General features: G+C 38.8%; 1 protein-coding gene and 2 pseudogenes across 5 annotated transcripts in view; 2 read left to right on the forward strand and 1 right to left on the reverse strand.

Moving 5' to 3' along the window:
* Akt3 (AKT serine/threonine kinase 3) overlaps nucleotides 1-25743 on the reverse strand; it is a 286122-nt gene that overhangs the window by 221783 nt on the left and 38596 nt on the right. For 4 of the 5 annotated variants that reach the window (XM_045151039.1, XM_045151059.1, XM_045151030.1 and 1 more), the window contains one exon: nucleotides 20700-20759. The exons of the other annotated variant lie outside the window; for it this stretch is intronic. In XM_045151039.1, coding sequence (XP_045006974.1) covers nucleotides 20700-20759 — 60 coding nt within the window. The remainder of the gene's footprint in view (nucleotides 1-20699; nucleotides 20760-25743) is intronic. 5 annotated transcript variants of the gene reach the window in all.
* Nucleotides 2811-3401, forward strand: LOC101606742 (annotated as a pseudogene).
* Nucleotides 13020-14034, forward strand: LOC101607033 (annotated as a pseudogene).

The following is a 25743-nucleotide window of genomic DNA, read 5'->3' on the forward strand; positions in this document are numbered from 1 at the left end:
CCCTGAGATGACAGAGTTAATTCCAGGTCAGCCTGGACCAGAGTGAGACCCTACCTCAAAAACAAAAACAAAAAAAAAAAAAAAAAGTGCTATTTCAGACATACCAGTACAGAAGCAATAGAGCAGACTCAAAGTTTACAGTGTTGTTAATAGCAGTTGTATTATTATGTGTGCAGTGCTATCCATAGAGGAAAGGGAGTATCCATCATTCACGGTCAGCAACTATTTATTAGGGTCCCACCGTGTTATAATGAAGAACTAATTTCTACTATCATAGAGGGTACATCCAAAAGAGGAGAAATTAATATAATTTATTATATTATAATATATATTAATATAATTTCCAAGTGCAATTACTTCTATGACAGAGAATCTATTGTCTGTATGAGATTCTCAAAAGGTTAAGATAACATAGGATTTGCCACAAGGGAAAAGCAAAACTGCAGATACATATTGCAGAAATGAAGCGAAGATATTAGAAGTTCAATTCAATTAACACTTAACAAATCTTACACCATCTTATGTACTGTGTGGTGCAAGCATCAATAAACTCAATCTTAGCCTTGGAAGAACTTGAGCTCTAATGAAAGACTGTGGAAAACACATGGGTTTATGGAATCATAGAAAAGCATGCATAGCCAACTTAAGTTTTCTACGGGGAGGGGAATGTCTATAACAGTTAAAAATAATGAAAATGCAAATAAAATATATTTTGAAAGAACAGTTCAAGATAATAGCACATGTACAAGGGATTGAAGGAGGCAAAAATAAGAATATTTCCAGCCTAATGATTTGAATCCTAGTGATTTGTGGAGAAAAGATTGGAGAATGGGATTTAATCAAAAAGAAGAGGGGGGCTGGAGAGATGGCTTAGTGGTTAGGTGCTTGTGAAACCTAAGTACCCCAGTTCAAGGCTTGATTTCCCAGGACACACAGTCAGATGCACAAGGGGGTGCACACATCTGCAGTGGCTGGAGGCCCTGGCACATACATTCTCCCTCCCTCCCTCCCTCCCTCTCTCCCTCCCTCTCTCTCTCTCTCTCTCTCTGCCTCTTTCTCTCTCTGTCTGTCACTCTCAAATGAATAAATAAAAATGAATAAATATATTTAAAAGAAGAAGATGGTACCAGTTTTAAAGTTGTGAATTTATGGTAATAATGAAATATCCATGGGGGAGTTCTAAATACTCAGCTAAAACATTTAAGAGAAGTTACATTATCTACTAGCTGTTATTAAGTAGTAAGTGACACAAAAGGACATTTGTTATAGATGTGATCCCCATGTGACCCATTAAGGAAGTGCCAAAGAATTTTAAGGAGAGCTAGTGAGAGATCTTCTTAAGTCCATGCAATAGGTACTCAAAGCGTACTGTGGAACCCTAGTGTTCTCACTTCTTCCTGGGTTATTAGAACAATTTCCTCTGCCACATTTTCCCACCATCTATGCCATCCTGGACTGGAGCCTTCATAATGGAGAACAATGATAAATCTTTTCTCATTATAAATGAATTGCATCAGTATTTTGTTATAATGATATGAAGCTAACATACTACTTTAACAATCATTTGGGATTCACTGACAAAACATATTCCCAGAACATCAGAAAAACTGAGAATTTTCAGAATGCAAAAGTATTTCTAGAAAAAGTAACAATAGGATAGTTTTATTTTATGTAACCAGAAAAGTTGCTCAGTAAAATAACACTCCCATGAAGGGATGAACCTGGAAAGTAAAAGGGAAATCAAACAAAATGCATGTTTCAATAAAGAACAGATAAACACTATTGGAGTTCTCCCTACTTTTTCCTCTAGTGGTTTCAGTTTCAGGTCTTATACTACGGTCTTTGATCCATTTGGAGTTGATTTTTGTGCAGGGTCCAAGAAAGGGGTCTAAATTCATTCTTCTACATGTTTCCCAGTTTCCCCAGCACATTTTGTTCAAAATGCTGGGTTTTTTCTCTGTGTGTTTCTGGCCTCACTATCAAAAATGAGGTGGTTGAGGCCGGGCATGGTGGCGCACACCTTTAATCCCAGCACTGAGGAGACAGAGGTAGGAGGTCTGCTGTGAGTTCAAAGCTAGCCTGAGACTACATAGTGAATTCCAGGTCAGCCTGGGCTAGTGAGAAACCCAACCTCAAAAAAAAAAAAAAAAAGAAAAGAAAAAAAGGGTGGTTGTAATTAGCTAAACTTATACCTGGATCTTCTATTTTATTCCACTGATCTGTTTTTTTGTGCCAGTACCATGCTGTTTTCAATCACTATGGCTTTGTGGTATTATTAAAATCAGGTATGATGATACCACAAACAGAATTCTCTACCAAGGACATTTTTCGCTATCTGAGGCATTTTGTGCTTCCATAAGAATCTTTTATTTTCTACTTCTGATAAGAATGGTGCTGAAATCTTGGTTGGAATTGTACTAAATCTATACATTGCTTTTGGTATGATGGTCATTTTCACGGAATTGTTCATAATCCATGAGCATGAAAGACATTTCTATTTTCTTGTATATTCCTCATTTCTTTCTTCAATGTTTTAATGTTTTCATTGTAGAGGTCTTCCACATCCTTGATTAGAAATATTCCAAAATATTTAAATTTTTGTGACTGTGGTAAAGGGGACTGTTTCCCTGATTTTTTTCTCAGTATGTTCATCATTAGTGTATAAAAAGAATACTGGCCGCGGGAGGGATGGGGCGGGTAGGGAAGGATCCCTCCCGGAGGCGAGGTTTGCGTGCCCGCCTCCACCCCGGACATTTCCCCCTCCCCACCCCACCCTCCCAGCAGGCCCACCAGGTCGGCCAGGCCCAGCCATGATCAAAGCAATCCTCATCTTCAACAACCACGGGAAGCCACGGCTGTCCAAGTTCTACCAGCCTTACATTGAAGATACGCAGCAGCAAATCATCAGGGAGACTTTCCATTTGGTGTCTAAGAGAGATGAGAATGTTTGTAATTTCCTAGAAGGAGGATTATTAATTGGAGGATCTGACAACAATCTGATTTATAGACATTATGCAACACTGTGTTTTGTCTTCTGTGTGGATTCCTCAGAAAGTGAACTTGGCATTTTAGATCTAATTCAAGTGTTTGTGGAAACATTAGACAAATGTTTTGAAAATGTCTGTGAACTGGATTTAATATTCCATGTAGACAAGGTTCACAATATTCTTGCAGAAATGGTGATGGGGAGAATGGTCTTGGAGACCAACATGAATGAGATCATTATACAGATTGATGCACAGAATAAGCTGGAGAAATCTGAGGCTGGCTTAGCAGGAGCTCCAGCCCATGCTGTATCAGCTGTAAAGAATATGAGATCCCAAGAAATATTAACATTGGTGACATCAGTATAAAAGTGCCAAACCTGCCCTCTTTTAAATAAAATACTAAAAAGGCCGCTCCCAGGTAAAATCCAAGGGGGAGTCATCTAAGTTTACCCTACAGTTGTTTACCAAAAATAAAGGACAGTGTTAACTTTGCTCTTGGATTTAAGTCAAGGTACTGTATAGAAGTTGTATAAAATCAGTATGGAAGTTCAATGTTACTTTTCTTGCTCAGTGGTTTTAAAGAAATTGAATAGTTCCAGTGTGATTCCCTCCCCTTTTCTAAACTGCATTACTGTGCCCACGTACAGGCATGCCTCTATGTATTGGCTATCACAGTATTTCGAAAAGTGAGATATTTCTTTAATTACGTACAACCCAAAATGTTGGTGTTTTGTATGGATCCCAAGTGCAGCATTCTTAAATTCTTTCTGCTGTTTGTCGCAATTGTTATTTAAAAACCCAAGTGTGTATTGCATGAAAACATTAAATAAACTCCAAGGTAATTGGACTCTAAAGGAAAAAAAAAAAGAATACTAATTTGTGTGTGTTAATTTTATACCCTGACATCTTGCTAACAGAGTTGTTATGAGTGCTAGTTTTTTTTTTGTGGGATCTTTAGTACAGATCATATCACCTGCAAGTAAGGCTAGTTTGACTTTTTCCTTTACAACTGGTATTCTTTTTATTTCTTTCTTGTCTTGTCACTCTAGCTAAGGCTTCAAGTACTATGTTAAATAATAATGGTAGACACACTTGTCTAATTCCAGTTATTGGTGAGAATGCTTCAGTATGATACTAGCTTTAAGTTTATCATACATTAACTTTCTTATGTTGAGATAACTATTCAACCCTAGTCTCTCTAATTTTTTATCATGAAAGGATATTATATTTTGTCTAAGGTTTTTACATTATCTATTAATATGATCATATAATTTCTATCCTTGAATATACTTAGAGGATGTATCATCTTTATTGATTTTCTTATGTTGAACCACTTCTACATCCCTGGAATGAAATTGACTTGAGATAAATTAATGTATAAAATGTATTCTTGAATTTGATTTACAAGAAGTTTATGAGAATTTTACCATGTAGATTCATCACAGGTATTGGACTGTAATTTTCTTTTTTGGTTTGTCTCAACTATTAAGAGTAATGCTACCTTTATTGAAGTTAGGGAGCTTACCCTCCATTTCAATTTTATAAAATAATTGGAGAAGCAATTGTTTCTGATTTTCTTTTTCTGACTATTTTATTTCAGAGACAGAGAAAAAGCAAAGAAGGGGAAGAGAGAGAAAATGGGCACACCAGGATCTCTAGCCACTGCAAGTAACTCCAGATGTATGTACTGCTTTGTGCATCTGGCTTACGTGGGTACTGGGGAATCGAACCTGGGTCCTTAGGCTTTGCAGGAAAGTGCCTTAACCAATAAGCCATCTCTCCAACACATTTTAGCTTTTCTATAAAAGTCTGGTAGTATTCAGCAGTGAATCTGTCTCTAGACTTCTTCTAGTTGGGAGATTCTTAAATGCAGCTTTAGTCTTGTGACTTGTTATATCTCTATCTAAATTATGTATCTCTCTCTTCTGAATTTTACTTTGGTAGAACATGAGAGTCAAGAAATTCACAGATTTCTTCTAGATTTTCTAGTTTGGTGGAATACATATTTTTGAAATGTATGATCCTCTCAATTTGATTAGAGTCTGTTGTAATATCTTCTTTTCACCTCTAATTATATTGATTAGGGTCTTCTCTTTCTTTTAGTTACGTTGGTTAGAGGTTTTTATCTATCTTGTGTATCATTTTGAAGAACCAATTCTACGTTTTATCATTTCTTTTTCATTTTTGTTTTTTTGAAGTAGAGTCTCACTCTAGCCCAGGCTAACCTTATGTATAGTGACTTTTGTTGTGTAAAATTTCTCTTTCTCTTGCTATTCTGAGAGATAATGTATATGAGTACAGTAATTTGGGTTGGTATTCATGATCTTTTCTACTGAATAAACAGATGTTATTCTTAAGGGCTTACCTTTGTAAGTGACAAGTTGTTTCTTTTGTGAAGCTTTTAATAATGACTGTTTTCTGTGTTAAGTGTTTTAACTATAATGTGTTTGGAGTAATTTCTCTTCTGGTTCTTTTATCTGGGTGGGCCTCTATTTCATCAGATTTGGAAATTTTTCTCTATAATTTTATTGAAAATATTTTCAGTGAGAACTTCCAGCCAAGATGGTGACCGCCTAACTGCGCCACACATCCCCAGGAAAGAAAGGCAAGACATTAAGGGTCGTTTAAGGAAGAGCAATCTCCAACAGATTGTCAGTGGGAGGGCATAGAGGGGAAAAAACAGGGAATCACTGATTCTCTTGTGTGCAGATAGCCCACACCTGCCCCCAAGCAGCTGCCATACCCACAGTCCCAGCTTCAGGAAACTCCCACACTTAACTGTAGGAAAAGGGTCCCAAGCTAACATAGTTCCACTTGCAGTACTGCATAGGGCAATCGCTCGGCTACCCCTGCCCACGAGTGACCTTGACCAGGCTGTGCCCACTAGCCTACTGGACCTTAGGCTCCTTTGATTGATTTGCCTACCAAACGTACGCCGCCACACCGATCCCTGCTTATGAAGGTTAGACAGCTCGGCTCATTTGCTCACTGCTCTGACCACCACACATTCATGTGAGAGGCCAGGCCCGTTGCAACTACCCATGCAAGCTCAGGCTCTCTCTGTCTGTCCCTTGCGCCACCTCAGGTGGCCGCCCCTCCCTGTCTGCCACACTGGCAGACTGCCACTATGCTGTTGCAAGGGAGCTCAGACTGCTTCAAGGTCCCAGTGTTCCACCACACCGGAGTTTGAGCTGCTTCAGTGCTTGGTGCCTCAGTGTCCCTCCTAGGGCAAGTGCAGGCAATTTTAGCACGTTACCGCATGAGAGCACAGGCAACTTTAGCGCCCCTGCCATGCAGGAGCTCAGGCAGCTTTGGCAGGTGAGAGCCAAAGCCCAGACTGCTTGGCAACTGCCTCAGGCTGCTTCAGCTTCCCATTGTGCTTGAGCCCAGGCTGATCCACCCACCTACGTGCCCATACACTGTGATGGACAGACCACAGAACAAAAGAAATAACATGAAAAATCAAATGCAAGAAAAACCAGTTAGATCACCCAGTCCTATACTGATCATCTCTAATGAAAACATAGAAGAGTCATTAGGATCAGAACAGCAAAATGAAGCTATGAGCAATGCAACCCTGACAAAGCCACTGGTAGAACGTGTAGAAAAGCAAAAAAGGACAGATAATTGTGTGGATGCTGCCATCACTAGACTAGATCTAATAGATAGGAAAATGGAAGGAGTTCAAAGACAGTTAAGAGATATGAAGGAGACTGAAAAAAAAAAAAAGAGGACCTCAAAAATCAGCTGGTGATGCTAAATGACGACAAGGATGAATTCCAAGAAGCATCAAGAAAATCAGAAAATGATGGGAAAGGGAGTTTGACAGAGGGATGGAAACTATACATAGAAAAGTAGTAGAAAATGCAAACCTAATTGAACAAGTCCAAAACTCTCTAGAAGCCCTCAAGAATAGTTAGCCAAGTGGAGGATAGAAACTCTGATCTGGAAAACAAGATGGAAAAAAACAGTTCGAGAGTTCAAAAATTTCAGTAAGTTCAAACGCTTCTGTGAACAGAATATGAGGGAATTGTGGGATACCCTTAAACGTCCTAATATCAAGATTATTGGAATATCAGAAGAAGAAATTCAGAACAAAGGTATGGAGAACTTATTTAAGAAAATAATTGAAAAAAAACTTCCCCAGCCTCTTAAAAGAAAGGCCCAACAAGATACAAGAAGCTAACAGAATTCCAAACAGACTGGACCAAAGGAGAAACTCTTCAAGACATATTGTCATCAAGACTCTAAACACTGACACCAAAGAGAAAATCCTAAAAGCAGCTAGGGAAAAACAGCAAACCACTTTTAAAGGTAACCCCATCACAATTACTCTACACTTCTCAATAGAAACCCTGAAAGCTAGAAGGGCCTAGAATGAAACACTGCAAAGTCTAAGAACCTATGACTTCCAACCCAAACTACTCCACCCAGCAAAAGTATCCCTCATAATAGATGGTGAAAGAAAAACTTTCCATGACAAAACTCAATATTATAATTATATGAACACAAAACCAAACCTACAGAGAGTATTTCAAGAAATTCTCCACAGAGAAGAATCAAATAATCAAACTAAAATGCCTATAAGAAGCAGAACACAATAACCAAACTCAGAGAAGGCACAAAAAACTTCAAAGTCCATGAAAACACCAAACCACATATACCATCACAATATGGCAGGGATCAAATCAAATCTCACAGTCATTACCCTAAACATTAATGGCCTTAATTCAGCCATCAAGAGACACAAGCTAACAGGATGGATAAAAAAATTAAGACACCTCAATCTGTTGTCTTCAAGAAACCCACCTCACCACTAAAGACAGACACTTCCTCAGGGTGAAAGGGTTGAAAACAATATTCCAAGCAAACAGGAATAAGAAACAAGCAGGGTTAACTATATTAATATCGGATAAAATAGACTTCAAACCAAAAATAATCAAAAAAGACAAAGAAGGCTACTTCCTACTTATCAAGGGAATGATCCACCAAGAGGATATTACAATCATAAATCTGTGTGCACCAAATACAGGGGCACCTCAGTTCATAAACCAAAACCTATTTGACAATAAAACAGAAATAACCACCAACACCATCATGTTGGGGACTTCAAGACACCATTATCAGTAATAGACAGATCATCCAAACAGAAACTCAACAGGGAAGTAAGAGAGCTCAACAAAACCATAGATCACTTAGACCTAACAGACATCTACAGAACTATCCATCCCAAATCCACAGACTACACATTCTTCTCAGCAGCCCATGGAACATTCTCTAAAATAGATCATATACCAGGTCATAAAGCCTGCCTCCACATATTTAGGAAGATTGACATAATTGCCTGCATAATATAAGATCACTATACTATATTGCTAGAAATTAACAACAAAAGACCCACCAAGAATCCCAATCGTACCTGGAAATTGAACAGCACACTTTTAAACAATAAATGGATAGTGGATGAAATTTCAAAATTTTTAGAAATAACGATGAGAACACATCACACTAAAACTCATGGGACACAATGAAGACTGTCCTCAGGAGAAAATTCATAGCACTCAATGCCTTCATAACAAACACAGAGAGATCCCAAATCAATAACCTAACCATACACCTAAAGGCACTGGGAAAGCAACTAAAATCCAACCCAAAAAGATCCAGAAGGAAAAAAATAATTAAAATCAGAGCAGAAATGAATGAATTGGAAACTAAGAAAACAATTAAGAAAATTGACAAAACCAGGAGATGATACCTTGAAAAAAATAAACAAGATTGACAAACTCCTGGCCAATTTGAACAAGCAAAAAATAATAATAAAAAAAATGCTTCAAATTAACAAAATTCAAAATGAAAAAGGAAAGATCACAACAGACATAAGTGAAATTGGGAGAATCATCAGGACTTATTTCAAAAACATCTACTCCACAAAACTGGATAATGTGGAGGAGATAGATAAATTCCTGGATGCATACCATCTATTAAAGATAAACTCAGAGCAGCTTAATCTCCTAAACAAACCTATCACACTCATTGAGATTGAAAAAGTAATAAAAAAAAAAATCTCCCTAATAAGAAGACTCCAGGACCAGATGGCTTCTCAGCTGAATTCTATCAAACCTTCATGGAAGAACTCAAATCAATCTTCCTCAAACTGTGCCACACAATTGGAGAACAGGGAAAGCTACCCAACTCCTTTTATGAAGCTAGTATCACCCTAATTCCAAACCAAGGCAGAGAGAGATACCACAAGAAAAGAAAACTACTGGCCTTTCCCTGATGAACTTAAACCGAACAAAATCCTCGCAAACCGAATTTAACAACACATCAAAAGCATTATCCACCTTGATCAAGTGGGATTCATCCCAGGAACACAGGGGTGGCTCAACATACAGAAATCTTTCAATAGAATACACCATATAAACAAGGTTAAACACAAAAAACACATGATCATTTCTATAATGCAAAAAAGGCCTTTGACAAGATACAACATCACTTCATGATCAAAACATTGGAGAGAATTGGCATGGTTGGTTCATATCTTAACATAATGAAGGCAATATACAAAGCTCCTAAGGCCCAAATAATACTTAATGGAGAGAGACTGGAGGAATTCCCATTGAGATCAGGAACAAGACAGGGTTGTCCACCCTCACCTCTGCTTTTCAATATACTACTGGAAGTCTTAGCTCAAGCAATAAGACAGGAGAAAGAAATAAAAAGGGATACAATTTGGAAAGGAACAAGTTAAGTTAGCCCTATTCACTGATGACATGATTGTATATGTAAGAGACCCGAGAGACTTCACCCCAAAACTCCTGAAGGCAATTACTCCTATAGCAAAGTAGCAGAATACAAAATCAATGCACAAAAATCAGTAGTCTTTCTATATACAAATGACAAAGATACAGAGAATGAAATAAGGGACATGGTCCCATTTTCAATAGCAATAAAAAATAAAATAAAATACCTTGGAATAACGTTAACCAAGGAAGTGAAAGATCTATATAATGAAAACATAAAAACACTCAAAATAGAAATTCAGGAGCACTTGAGAAAATGGAAAGACCTCCTATGCTCCTGAATAGACAGAATTAACATTGTGAAGATGGCCATCCTACCAAAGGCAATATACAGATTTAATGCAATTCCAATTAAAATTCCAACAGTGTTCTTCACAGATAGATAAAATGATCTCAAATTTCATACAGAAAGGCAGAAGGTCTCACATATCCAAACATATCCTCAGCAAAATAAATAATTCTGGAGGCATCACCATACCTGGTCTAAAGCTATATTACAAAGCTATAGTACTAAAAACAGCATGGTACTGACATAAAATCAGGAGTATAGACCAATGGAATAGACTTGAGGACATGGACTTCGGGTCAAGCAACTATAGCTACTTGATATTCAACAAAGGCCCTAACAATATAGACTGGAAAAAAGACAGCATCTTCAACAAATGGTGTTGGACAAACTGGATAACCATATGTAGGAAACTGAAACTTGATCCACACATTTCACCATGCACTACACTCAAGTTCAAATGGATCAAAGACTTCAATATAACACCAGAGACTCGACTACTTCTGGAAGAAAATATAGGAAGTACTTTCCATGATATAGGAATGGAAAAAGACTTCCTGAACACCCCAATAGCTCACAAACTTAAACAGTCACTCAACCAATGAGATAACATGAAGCTGAAGAGTTTCTTTAAAGACAAGCATACAATAAGCAAAGCCAATATATTACCCATAGAATGGGAGAAAATATTTGCTGGTTATCCAACTGACAGAGGCCTAATCTCTAGAATCTACAAAGAACTCAAAAACCTAAACAGTAAGAAGTCAAACAACCCACTCACAAAATGGGGCAAAGAGCTGAAGAGGCAGTTCACAGAGGAAGAAATACAAACAGCAAACACACACTTAAGAAAATGTTCATCATCCCTAATCATCAGGGAAATGCAAATTAAAACAACTATGAGATTTCACCTTACCCCAGTAAGGATAGCAAACATCAAAATTCAAATGAAAATAAATGCTGGTGAGGATGTGGACAAGTAGGAACACTCATCCACTGTTGGTGGGAATGTAGGATGGTACAACCACTTTGGAAAGCAATATGGAGACTCCTGAAAAAGCTGACTATAGAGATATCAACAGACCCAGCTATTCCCTTACTGGGCATCTACCCTAAAACCTTTAAACCACACGCCAGAGATATTTGCTCAACCATGTTTGTAAAGCTCAATTTGTAATAGCTAAGAGCTGGAATCAACCCAGATGTCTATCACTAGAAGAATGGATAAATAAGATGTGGTATATCTACACAATGGAATTCTATATAGCAGTAAGAAAAAATGACACAATGAAACTTGAGGAAAAATGGTTGAACCTGGATTAGATCATTCTCAGTGAATTTACCCAATCACAGAAAGAAAATCGCCACATAGTCTCACTCATCTACAGCACCTAATCTGAATCTACCCAAGATGCCTTACATACCCAGCAAGCCTCTTATGGACTAGACAACAGGATGGGTAGGAAGGAGGGGGAGGGGAAGGAAGGAGGTGGGAAACACAAATCTAGACCCAAATGGCAATGGTACCATAAAATTCTACATCCTAAAAGGCAGACCAAATGGCTGAACCTTCACCAGCCCCTTAGAGGGAAAACCTGAGCCACAAGACACTGGAGAGGGAATGATGAAGACTGACCTTAATCTTCTACAGCTTCTTTCTCTCTCTCTCTGTCCATCCCTCCCTTACCCCCCCCAACTCTTTTAAATTAGTTATCTTTTTCTTCCTTTTCTTAGTGGGCACTAACCTGTAACTCCTAGTACCAGCATATGGCTATCATCCACAATGAGCTTTTGATCAGAGAGACCTATAAGGTTTCCTAAAAGAAAGACAGATTTCTGTCAGAATACTTGATGGCCCACCAAAGGTTAGTGGTAAGACCCTACTGCTGAAGACACCTTATGCGGTTGACACGTAAAATGGAATGGCATGGCTGGAAGCTGGAATAGAGTCAGTCCCCAGACAGCGCATCTAGTGCCAGAAGGTGCTACATGGGCGACTGGGGAAAAATAACCAGTATCTGTCCAAGCAACTCATGGTCTAACCAACTCAGCAGCAAATAACCTGTCGTGATGCTCACACAAGTTCAATAGTGGTGCGCAGCCATGGTGGGAAACCAACAACTCTTGATTTGGCTAACTGATCCCCTCAGTGATATGGGACCCATAGCTGGAGCTAGGAAACAAGTCAGAACCATATCCAAACATAAGCCCACTCTCCATTATCAAGCTACCACCAATCATGGGCTACAAGAGGACTTACACCTATTAAATTCCTTATAAAAAAAATGGTTATTTCATTTGTCTGGTGCTTACTCTCCGCTGGAGAATCTACTTCTTTTTTTCAGACAGATATAGATCCTAAGGAGAGAGCCACCCCATCATACCTCAAAAGGGCCCCGGCTAAAACTAAGAGCAATTGGCAAAACAAGCAAGGATGCTGTTTTCCTGGTGAACCAGGTACCAGCACAAGGGTGAAGGAGATCAACACAGAGAAAAATCAACTCCTAACACATCAGATATCCAGAGACCTCCAACACCTCATCACTGAAGCAGACCAAAAATGAACCCAACATGGCTCGGGGAAATTTTGCAGAAGAGGGGGTGGAAAGAATGTCAGAGCCATATGTTGGGTCATGACATGCAGAGACATTTATCCTACCCGTAACTGTGGGCTAACTCCAGAATGCATGACCCATATACCTCAACAAGGAGGGGCCAAAGGGAGGGGGTAGGACATGGATGAGCCTAACAATGTTACCAAATTGAATATATTCACTGAGTACAAAACTAATTAAAAAAATTTATATATGTGTGTATGTGTGTGTACATATATACATATATATGTATATGTATATGTATATGCATATGTATATATATATAATTCCTCTGCTCCTCCCCATTCAACAGGCTTCTTCTCATGTAATGACAGCCACATCCCTAGACATGATGATAAAAGTTAAAGTAAATGGATTTATCCATACTTGGCAACTTGTCACCAGGACTGCCCTTCAAATCTGAAAAAGTCAATACTGTCACTATATATATATACTGTCACCCCTTCATTGACTGCAACTACAAGGTCTCCATGTCCAAGTGTAATTCTATCTATGGCAAGTTACATAGCACAATCAAGACTAAGAATGGGAAGCTTGCCATCATTTAGGAAGGCCATCTCCATCTTCCAGGAGACAGATCCCAACAACAAATGGGGTGATGCTGGTGTCAAGTATGTTGTGGAGTTTAACTAGTATTTTTCCAAGCATGGAGACACTTGGCTCCCCTTCAAGGTGCAGCCAAAAGGGGAATCATCTCTGCTTCTTCTTCTGATACTGCACATTTGTGATGGGTGTGAACCACAAGAAATATGACATTTCACTCAAAATTGTCAACAATGCCTCCTGCATTACCAAATGCTTAGCTCCCCAGCCAAAGTCATCCATGACAACTTCAGCATTGTGGATGGACTCCTGTCACAGTCTGACCACAGTCCATGCCATCAATGCCACCCAAAAGACCATGGATGGTCCCTCTGGGAAACTGGTGTGATGGCTGTGGAGCTGACAAGAACATCATCCTTGTGTCCACTGGCACTGCCAAGGTTGTGGGCAAGGTCATCACAGAGCCGAACAGGAAGTTCACTGGCATAATCTTCCTTATGCTCACCTATAATGTGTCTGTGGTGGATCTGACCAGCCACCTGGAGGAAGCTGTTAAACATGATGATATCAAGGTGATTAAACAGGCATCAGATGGCCCCCTTAACAGCATCCTGGACTACAGAGATGACCAGGTTGTCTCTTCCAACTTTAACAGTGACACCTACTCTTCAACCTTTGATACTGAGGCTGGCAATGCCCTCAATGACTACATTGTCAAACTCATTTCCTGGTACAACAATGAATTAGGCTACAGCAACAGGGTGGTGGACCTCATGGTTTATATTGCCTTCAAGGAGTAAGAAGCCTTGGATCACCCACCCAACAAAAACATAAAAGGAAGAGGGGCTGCTGGAGAGGCCTCAGCTACTGGGAAGTCCCTGTCCCATCACAGACCCCACACACTGAGCATCTCTCCTCCTCAGTTTCCATTCCAGATTGCCCTGAAAGAGGGGGAAAGAGGAGAAACCAATGGGGATTTCCCCTCTACAGTTTCCATCCCAGGTAACCTGGAAAGGGGAAGAGGGAGAAAGGAGCCCTTTTCTGTCACTACCATCAAATAAAATGCACTATATCACCACTCCACAAAAAAAAGAAGAAAGCATTTTCTATGCTCTTGACCTGAAGTTCACCTGTTTATATGACTATGATTTGAACATTTAGTCTTTTTAAGATGCCCCATATTTCTCTCATATTGTGCTCATACTTTTTTTTTAACTTATCACTGATTTTGGCCTACTGATCAATTTCCTCTGCCTTGTCCTCAAGTCATGATATTCTGTGCCATGATCTATTCTGTTGGTATGGCTTTCCAGGATGATTCTAACTGAATTACTTAATTTATAAAAAGAATATTTTAAAAGAGGGCTTAGCAGTTAAGGAACTTGCCTACAAAGCCAAATGACCCAGGTGTGATCCCCTAGTACCCACGTAAAGCCAGGTGCACAAGGTAGCACATGCATCTGGAGTTTACTTGTAGTAGCTGAATGTACTGGCATGCCATTTCTTTCTCCCCCCAATAATTTTTTTTTAATATTTTAAGAGGGCCTGGAGAGATGGCTCAATGGTTAAGGCTCTTGTCTGCGAAGCTAAAGGACCCAGTTTCAATTCCCCAGGACCCACATAAGCCAGAAGCACAAGGCAGCACATGTGTCTGGAGTTCATTTGCAGTGGCTGGATGTCCTGGTGTGCCCATTCTCCTCTTGATCTTGATCGTGCTTTGAAATTGTCTGGAGTGTCTTCTAAGTAGTTCTCCTTGGAGGTTTCAACTTGGGACTACAAACACTTGATAGGGAAACTCTAGTGGTTTAAATAGATGGCCCCGAATATATTTAGTGTTTTATTACTTTGTAGTTTGCAACTGCAGCCACCTGGCTGGAAGCAGTTTCACTAAGGTTTCATTAAGGTGTGGTGGTGGGTTTATGATTTCAATCTAAAGATATGCAAAGTATGCTAGCTGGAGTTCCTGAAGTGTGCTGTGCTGTATGGCTTTTGGCTTGTACTTCTCTCTCTGTTTGGACCTGTAAAGACAGGCCAGCTTCTTCTGGCATTATGGAACTTCCCCTGATCTGTAAGCTTCAATAAATATCCCTTCTTCCATAACTGTGCCTGGTCTGGAAGTTCATCTCAATGAACCTAAAGCTGTCTGCTACAGAAGTTGGTACCAGGAGTGGGGTGAGTAGAACCTGACCATGTGAATGTTGATCTTTTCTAACCTTTGTTTTGGAGGAATAGACGTGGACTTGGTGCTTGCAATTGAAGATGCCTTCTGAAGTAGTAAACCAAGTTTTATGGACTATTCTGATGAGAGTTTGAGAAATCTAAGTACAGACAGTATTACACTTCGAGGCTTGGCTTATGAGCTTTCTAAGGGGGCAAAAAAAGATTACAGAGGACTTTGTTGAAACTGGGCTACTGACACAAGGTCTGGCTCTGCCCAGGCCCAGAGGGTTTGATCAAGGTTAAATCTGTTATAGAATGATGTGTTTGGCTAGAAACATTGGAGTGAGAGAATTTTAAGCTGGAAAACTTCAAGCAAGTTAAAATTACAGGCAGTGAGACTGGTTTTAGGTTACTGAACCTGCTACTGTCAAACACATTAACAATCTTAAGGAAAACCCAACTGCTTTACATTAAAACAATGAAAAGGATGCCTGAAGAAGGACTATCATAGAAATACAAACTCTTTTGGAAAGAGCTGACTAGAAAAGGAACCTGCTTTTCAAGGCTATGATTTATTTCATCCCTGAATTAAGAATATGGCTATGTCCTGCACACCTGGTATTGGTTTCAGAAGCATAAAAAATGTGAGGAGTGGTCATGAATTGCACACGTTTTCAGGAGCCACTGCTGAGATGTGGCATAAGGCAGAGCATGACGCCCTGATAGACTGAAAGAGCCTTTGGAAGATGGGCCATGGTTTGCATGGAGACCTAAAGACATTTTTGATATACCAGGACTATGCAAGGGCTACCATGAAGCATACCATTGGCCTAGGATGGAAGTGTTCCCTGGCTACTCTACCCAGCTGGAGAGGCAAACTGAAAAATCTGGAGACTGGCAGTCTATGGTTATATTAAACATAAACTACAGAAGTTTGATGTTTGCTTAATGTTGGTTGAGTTGACGTTGTTTTAGTCCCTCCTTGCTATGCAGTATATCAGTTGAAAATGTTTACTTTGTGCCTTTATATGTTGGAAGTATTTAACTTGTTTGATTTTACAGGACTTACTATCTTAAATTGGTTAAGACTGTGGGGGCCTTTGAAATTGAACTGAGTTCAATTTACTATGTGTGATGGTTATAAATCTGTTGGGGTCCAGGGATGAAACATGGTGGTTTAAATAGATGGCCAGCCCCCAATATATTCAGTGTTTTATTTCTTTGTAGTTTGCAACTGCAGCCACCTGGTTGGAGGCAGTTTCACTGGGTGGATCTAAGATTTCAATCTAAAGATATACAAAGTGTGCCTAGCTGGAGTTCCTGGAGTGTGCTGTGTGGTATGGCTTTTGGCTTGTGCGCCTCTCTGCTTGGACCTGTGAAGACAGGCCAGCTTCTGACATTTATGGAACTTCCCCTGGATCTTAAGCTTCACTAAATATCCCTTCCTCCATAATGATGCCTGGTCTGGGAGTTCATCTCAATGAACCTAAAGCTGTCTGCTACAGAAACCGTGCCTTGATGTCTTATATTACTTGTTCTGTGTTGGGGTTTGCCACCTGAAGATAATACCTTTGTCTTGCCAACAATGTAGCAACAGTCTCCACTCTGGGGCTCAGGGTCTATTCAGAGGGTTCTTCTGGGTCCCTGGCAACCTACGCTTGTCTGGGGCCAGGGCCAGGGCCTGTGAGGAGCAGACCACCTGGTGCTTCTGAGTCCCTGGTGACCTATCCATTTCTGAGGCCCAGGGCCTGTATGAAACCAACTAATTCTTTTTCATTTTCTAAGTATGTTTACTTATAAATCCCCAAGGGGAGAAGGAGAGAATGAATGCATTCCAGAACCTCTTGCTGCTGCAAATGAACTATAGATGCATGTGTCACTTGTGCACCTGGGTTTATGTGAGTACTGGGGAATCAAACCCAGGCCATCAAACTTTGCAAGCAAGTACCTTAACCACTGAGCCATCTCTCTAGTCCATAATTTTTTTCTTAATAAACAGTTTCGAACCTAACAGCAAACAGATAAGGCAAATAATGCTTACAAGGTTCTGAAGTTAAAGTGCAAAAATAAATGAAAAGTAGAATTTTTATTTAATTAAAGTTGGAAACTAGACTTACATATAAGCAAGAGGAAAGAAAAAGTCTCATTAAATACTAGAATTTAACTGGCTTCATAAAAATATTAAATTATAAAATATTATAATCTAAAATATAAGAGGTAATTGATTCTTAAGCATGAAATATAAATGATCAGAAAAAAACATTAGGTCCTTTTTGTTGTTTTTTTCTTTGATTTTGGTTTTTTGAGATTGGGTCTTGCTTGCTGACTTGCAATTCACTATGTAGTCTCAGGGTGGCCTCAAACTCACAGCGCTTCTCCTACCTCTGCCTCCCAAGTCTGAGATTAAAGGCGTGTGCTACCATGCCCTGCAGCTCCTGTTTTTTTAAGTATTATTATATTGCTTTGAGTCCCCAAGGGATAGATTACTGACAATCTGACACAATGGCAGGGGAAGATGCTTCTATAGTTGAAATTGCTTTGAAGCTGGTGTGAGTTATATAGTCTTCCCTGTTTCCTCATTTCATTGCTGCCAGTTTTATTCACCTTTGTCCATTCTTCAGGCCTCTGCTTAAATACTATCTATAAAGTCTATTCGCAACCCAAACTGTAGGTAGCACAGTGGTGGTTTGAATCATTTGTCCCTCATAAACTCATGTATTTTGAATGCTTGGTCCTCAGCTGGTGGCAATTTGGGAGATAGAGTCTTGCTCGCGAAGTTGTGTTGTTGGGTGCCGGTGTAGGGGTGTTATAACCAGCTCTCCCTTGCCAAAGATCAGCTCACTCTCCTGCTACTGTTTTACAGCTGCTGTGCTAAGGTTAGGTCCAACCTCTGCCCATGTCATGCTTTTGCTAGATATCATGAAGCTTCCCTTCAAGACTGTAAGCTAAAATAAATACCTTTTCTCCCATCAGCTGCTTCTACTCAGGGGCTTTACCCCAGCAACAAGCTGCTAGAAACTTCACTGTATGGCTCTGGGTCTTTTGGAACTGATTTGCTGGAGGAATGTGGACCAATTTGAAACCATGACCTAAGAAACGCCTTCCAGTGCTTTAAGCAGCGTTTGATGAACCATTCTATTGAGAGTTGAAAGATATAAATGCAGAAAGAACAGTAGATTGAGTGGGCTTAAATTATGAAAGGAAGAAAGAGCTTTGTCTAGATTAGGCTAGAAGCATTCTGCCTGTGTTCTGAGAACTTGAGCAGGGTTAAGTTTAAAAGAAATGGACTGATATGAGCAGAAGGACATAGCACAGAAAGAAATGAAAGTTTGAGATAAAAACTACAACCATTTCAGCTGCAACTGTTTGAAAGATTATTACCTACCTTTGAAATTAAGCCAACTGTTCTGCACTGGTGCAGCAGAAAGAATGCTGACTCTTTTGAAAATAGGGGACCGCAGCACTCAGAGAATTGGCATTCCAGAGCCTTAGCCACTGCAAACAATCTCCAGATGTGTGTGCCACCTTGTGTATCTGGCTTATGTGGATTTTGGGGAGGCGAACCTGAATTCTTAGGCTTTGCAGACAAGTGCCCACCATATATCCACTAAGCCATCTCTCCAGCCCAAAAGAAATGTTTTATACTTTGAAATATTACAACCTGTTCCATCTAGTCACTACACTAAGTTCACAGAAAATTCGTAAGTTTATCAATAAATCAGCCACAAATTTCAGTTTGTTTTTATAACAAGAACTTTACATGTCACAGACAAATCTCCAAATTTTTCTCTTGTTTATATGGTTTAATTTTATAGGCACATGACAATATATTGTTTAAACTTTCTCTTTGATTACATCACTAATGTAATACTTAATATGCTGTATAAGACCACAGCTTTGAGCTGGTGGTCATGGTGGCTCTCACTTGTAATCCCTAAACTTAAAGGCTGAGGTAGGTGGATCACCATAAGTTCAAAGCCAGCCTGGATTAGAGAGTAGTCAGCCTGAGATAGAGTGCGACCATGTCTCTAAATAAATAAATAAAATAAAAGCTTTGAACTTATAAATGTATAGCATTATAAAATTATTTTTCTTCTGAAATGTCACTTGATTATTTTATTTACATTTTTATAATTTGTTTGTGTGTGTGCACATTCTTGTGTGAATGAGGGCACATGCATGCCACTATAAGTGTATAAAGATCAGAAGACAACATTTTGGTCAGTCCTCTGCATTTCTACCTCAGTTAAGGCAGGGGGTCTTAGCACTAAAAATTTCACTCACAACAAGTTCTACTCCCATTATCAGAATTATCAGAATGCTGGCATCACAGAAGCTAGCCACAGCTTCTGGCTTTTTACATGGGGCCAGGGGATCCAAATCCAGCTTCAGAAGTGAAACCTAATCCACTAAGCCATCTCCCCAGAACTCCATTTGATGACTATTTTATATTCATACTCATTAAATGCTATCTCTCTGTAATTATTTGTATTTTCTTTCTATTAAATTTCATTCTGTAGTTCCAGAAGCTTATTTACTTAAATATAAATTCTATTATTAAAAGAAAAAAGAAAAGCCCAAAATTACAACTGAAAAATATATCTATCCACTATCACCAAAAATCTACTTTGCAGGCTCTGGCAATATTTCAGAAGAAGGAGCAGAAAGATTGTAAGAGGCTCAGGGTGAGAATAGCCTGAGGCACCATGGGCCCCCTCGCCCAGCCTGCAGAGACTAATTTAGTTCCCACAATGAATACCTACCAATAACCACAGCAAGGAAAACCCTCAGCAGAATTGGGGCAGGCAAGAGGGGATATAAGAGTAGCACCATTTATTTTTTTTTTATTTTTTATTTTTTGGTTTTTCAAGGTAGGGTCTCAGTCTGGCTCAGGCTGACCTGGAATTCACTATGTAGTCTCAGGGTGGCCTCGAACTCTCGGCAATCCTCCTACCTCTGCCTCCCGAATGCTGGGATTAAAGGTGTGCGCCACCATGCCCGGCTTAAAGTAGCACCATTTTAAAAAAATAATAATAATAAGTTAGTTTTAAATCTACTTTGGTAAATACCATCAACTCAGTGTTTCTCCACACTATGAGTCTATTTCAAGTTACAGTGGAATATAATAAAATCACATGCAGCATAATAGATATGCCACATACATTATTATTTTTAAACAAAATTGCCTGATTTTCACTGTTTTAGATTTCACCCACACAACATAATATCCAAACTTGCACTTCCCATTTTATTCCTATTACTAAAGAACTACTACCACTTTTTCCCCAAATTCTTAGTCACTCACCCGCCCGCCATCTTAGAATCCTGTGTTTCCTCTCCGCCTGTGGTCTCCACAAAGAGGACTCTATAAAGTAAATGTGGAGATAATTACTGCCAAATATGTAAGAAAAGGGATGCTTAAAAATTCCAGAAAGACTAATAACACCAGCCTTGTTTAACTTAGAGAATAGAAAGTCTAAATCCAAAGACTTGTAGGAACGGATTATATGTATTCTAATTTTAAAGACCAAAAATGTCTGAAATGAAACTGAGCAAGATTCAACAAAATCAAGTTAGTAGTATTTGTAGACAAAGATATACATAACACTTCTACCTTCCAAGCTTACAGAAAAACTCAACCTATAAACAAAATCAAAGAAAAGAAAGAAAGATTTATGAGACTGACATATTTATTGCCTACCATGACTATGCTGGAGGCACTTGCCAAAAACAAATTAAAAAAAAAAACTGTGCTTTAGAGGTCATGTATGTCTGGTGAAACACTAAAGTACCTCTCTGCTACTCTTAGTATAGTTAGCACCTATCTCCAAACCTGATATTTGTACCTATGTCTTACTATAGCTTGTTCTTCTTCCTAAAGTTCCCCCCCACCCTTTTTTGTTTTAGTTTTTAAAGGTAGGGTCTCATTCTAGCTCATGCTGACCTGGAATTCACTATGTATTCTTAGGTGGGCTCCAACTCATGGCAGTGCTTCCTACCTCAGCCTTCCAAGTGCTGGGACTAAAGGCATGGGCCACTAAACCTGGCTAAATCCCCTTCTTAACTAATGTTAACATATATTTATCATTAAGGACAATTTTCCTCCAATACTTTATATACCAAGAAAACATATATTGTTATTGGGATGAGACAACATCCAGGTCAGCCTGAGCTAGAATGAGACCCTGCCTCAGAAAACAAAAAACACCCAAGAAAGCTTGCTCTTCTGTGTTCCTCACCATATGTTAACAAAGCAGGAAGCTAGAGTTCTCTCCAGAACCTTAACATGCTGGTGTCTCAATCCCAAATATCAAGCCTCAAGAACTGCAGAAATAATTATTTGTTGTTGATGCTACCTACTCTGTATTTTGTTACAACAATCTAATCTCACAAATACAGGTATGTACTGCTATTGTCCCTTTTTGCAACTGAGAACATTATAACAGGGAGACTAAATAACCTGTCTAGAATAAATTCAGGAAAAAATAGAAAAGCCAGAACTTAAATGTAACTTTTCAAATATTTTTATTTATTTGAGAGAGAGAAAGAGAGAGACAATGGGCACACCAGGGAACCCTGCCATTGCAAATGAACTCCAGACACATGAAGACACTTCATGCAAATGGCTTTATGTGGGTACTGGTGGGGAATCAAACCTGGCTTTGAAGGCAAGTGCCTTCAACTGATGAGCCATCTCTCCAACCCCTTAAAACAACTTTTATGCAATACTCTTCCACTGGTGTTTCTTACCTAAATGAGGAACTACTGGGTATAACCAACTTGCTAAGTGCAAAAGATAAAAGTAAGGTTACCTGCCCTAAGGAATTCATTTTTTCTAATTTAGTATACATAAGCACATAGATTATGCTAAAAGAACGTTTTATTGAAATGAACAAAAACCATCAACCAATGATAATGTAGTAAGTATCACATACAAAGTAAACCAAAGGTCTTCTATAGGCAGCAGTAGTCATTAGTGGGTGGTCAAGGAAATGACTAAGTATGAAAATGTTATAAAAGAACTAAATGCCCAGAGAAACAGGGATATAAAATGACATTCCTTTGTTTTCATCAAATAGGTTCTAATGATAAGTTGTTATGTACCAATAAATAATAGCTAACAATATTATAACCTCAATGTATCATTACAACCTTAAACAGTATGCCAGAAGAAAACCATGAAAGATACAAGTGTCCATATTAAAATGAAAATTCTGGGCCGGAGAGATGGCTTAGCGGTTAAGACCCTTGTCTGTGAAGCCTAATAACCCAGGTTCAATTTATCAGAACCCACATAAGCCAGATACACATGGGGGTGCAAACATCTGGAGTTCCTTTTCAGTGGCTAGAGGCCCTGGCATACCCATTCTCTCATTCTTTCCCTCCCTCCCTTTCTAAAAAACAATAAAATAAAATAAAAAATGCTTTTTGTATGTGTGTGTTTTTTTGTTTTTTGAGGAAGGGTCTCACTCTAGCCCAGGCTATATATACATATTTTTATCATATATATTTAACAAAAAATAAAAGTCACAAATTCAAAGAAGAGATTAGCCAATAACATAGAAAATGACTAAATATTCAAAATACCAGGGTCCCAACAAATCAATAAAAAAAATCATCTAGGACAAAAAGGATATGATACTGAGGCATAAAAGTGATACAAAATGCAATTAATAAGAGAAATTATATAACAATAAGCAGGAAAAAAGATTTCAGAAGTCCTACCAGTTAACTACAGAAATGTAAATTTAGACACTAAATGCCATCAGATTGAAAATAAAATTATGTATGAAAGGCATGAACAAAATGCAGGTCTCATAAACTGCTTATGGAAATTATCTGACTGCAAGCACTTTAGAACAATGAACAAATTAATAAAATCTAGTGGATAAAAAATGAGCATATAGCCGAGCATGGTGGCACACGCCTTTAATCCCAGCACTTGGGAGGCAGAGGCAGAAGTATCGCTGTGAGTTCAAGGCCACCCTGAGATTACATAGTGAATTCCAGATCAGCCTGAGCTAGAGTGAGATCCTACCTCAAAAAAACAAAAAAAAAAGAAAAATGAGCATATGCAATTTACAATAACAGGTCCTAGAAAAAAATGTTTCACATACACATAGGCATAAACAAAAACCTTCATCATGTCTCTGTTTGTAAAAGGGGGAAAAAATTGGTAACCTAAAGCTTCTCACTATTAATAACAATTACATTACAACCCCATGTATCTGCAGGGGGATGTAACAGCTGAGTGGTAGAGCATGGGTCTACAATTAAGGAGTCCCTCACTTTGATCCTTAGCATTGTCCTTCCATCCCTCAAAAAAGGCATCCACGTGAGTTGACAAAACAGACCAGCATCACAAAATTAACAAAGAAACTGTCACATGTTTACTAGATTACAAAATGTATAAGCACAAGCTCATTAGTAACGTGTCATTCAACCAGTATCTACTGAGTGCCTAATATGGTCTAGGCAATATTTTCCTAGGTTCTGAGGATATAGCAATGAACAATACAATTCTCATATATTGAGCTTATACTATTTTAGAAGTGGTAGCAGTCAAGAGACACAAACAAAATGAAGGATTCTACTATTATGAAAATAAAGTGGGTGTGTGGTCTAAATGAAATAAGAAGAAAAGAGTGTATCAGAACTGTTTGAAGAGAAATCTATCCTGATAAATAAGTGAGGGGAAAATTCTTCAAAATGCTACGGGAAGAGGGCACCAAGAAAGCTAATAAGCCCTAAAAAGAGAACAAACATAATCCATTTGAGGAACAGAAAGATTAATGTTCCTGGGCTGCAATGAGTTACCAGGGAAGTACATGAGAGAGAGTCAGTGAGGCAAAAAGGAGGAAATCCAGGAGTCAATTTTTACATGTGTGCTCGGAACTGAATTTGGTCCACAGGCTTGCACAGCAAACACTCTTACCTGCTGAGCCATCTTCCCAGATGGAGTAGAAGATTTTAATCAAGGGATCTGAATTATGTTCTAATAAAGACACACTAAGAAATGCATTGACCAAAGGGTCTCCTAGGTCCCTACTCATAAAGAACTATTCAAGCACAAATAAAGCTATGATTTCATCTTCTGAAAATTTATGACTATCTTTTTCTACAACTCAGAATTTAAAATCTCAAGATGTATCAATCATGTAATAGCAAAATTCCCTCCAACCAATAATCTCTACCTCAAAATAAAGTTTCATAACCTACCAGTTCATCATTACAGAGTAAGTATAACTGGTAATTAATACATTAAAAGGCAATCTTCAAAAGTGAATTATTACTAACCATCCTTATACCACTATTTTAAAAACGAAAGCACTATGCATAGCTGTGTAGCCCCTGTCCCAATAACCTATCCTCATGCATTCATTCAGAGAGACCCTTAATACCTCCAGTTTCTGCTTAAATGAACAAAATACAACTAGTAACCCAGTGCTTACAAAAGATTAAGAACTTTAAATGTAACAGGTAAGTTTGCAACAGTAAATACTACTAAACCAGCCAATCAAGAAGCCTGAAGTTGGCAGATGTGGTGGCACATACCTTTAATCCCAATACTTGGGAGGTAGAGGTAGGCGGATCACTATGAGTTCAAGGCCATCCTAGAACTACTGAGTTCCAGGTCAGCTTGGGCTAGAATGAGACTCCCTTGAAAAAATTAAAAAGAGAATCGTGAAGTTATTAAAGGCTATGGAGGTGGGCATAGCAAAAAATAATTAGAAGCTATCAAACCAAAACTGCTGGACTGTTCTGTTCTTCACTGTACAGTGAAGAGTCACCATGAAAGAAGCACAGCAGCTTCTCTCTATGCAGTTACCCTGCTACTAAAACACCAAAGAACAAAAAGTTAAATTCTCTACAGAGGGAAACAGGAAATTATGGCCAGAGAGGGAGGAAAGGAGGTCCACACAAAAGCTGATTTTAAAATGTTTCCTACATAAAACACACAAAAGACTGGATAAAGACCAAAAGCTTAAGTTTAGGAGAGGAACACAGAATAAAAGCATTGTAAGATTTAGATCACTGATCACCTTGGAAAGAAGTTAGCAGGAAGAACTGCATCACTTATTAAGATCTTTAGAACTAGACATGGACACTAGATTGGCATGTTCTACTCCCAACTACCCACTAGGAAAAATTTAGTTCGAAAATGCTGGAAGGAGATGCTGAAACAATTCAAATTATTATGACCTAGAAAACAAAATCGGCAGGGAAAAATGTTAACCCTCTCCCAAATTACTTTCTTTTGACTGTCCTTTTAAATTTTATCTCCATTTCATTCTTCTGGCACCTCCCATACTCTCACTGCCATCATGTCAGTGCAACTTTACCCCAGC

This window comes from Jaculus jaculus, chromosome 1 (assembly GCF_020740685.1).
Source record: "Jaculus jaculus isolate mJacJac1 chromosome 1, mJacJac1.mat.Y.cur, whole genome shotgun sequence".
NCBI lineage: Eukaryota > Metazoa > Chordata > Mammalia > Rodentia > Dipodidae > Jaculus > Jaculus jaculus.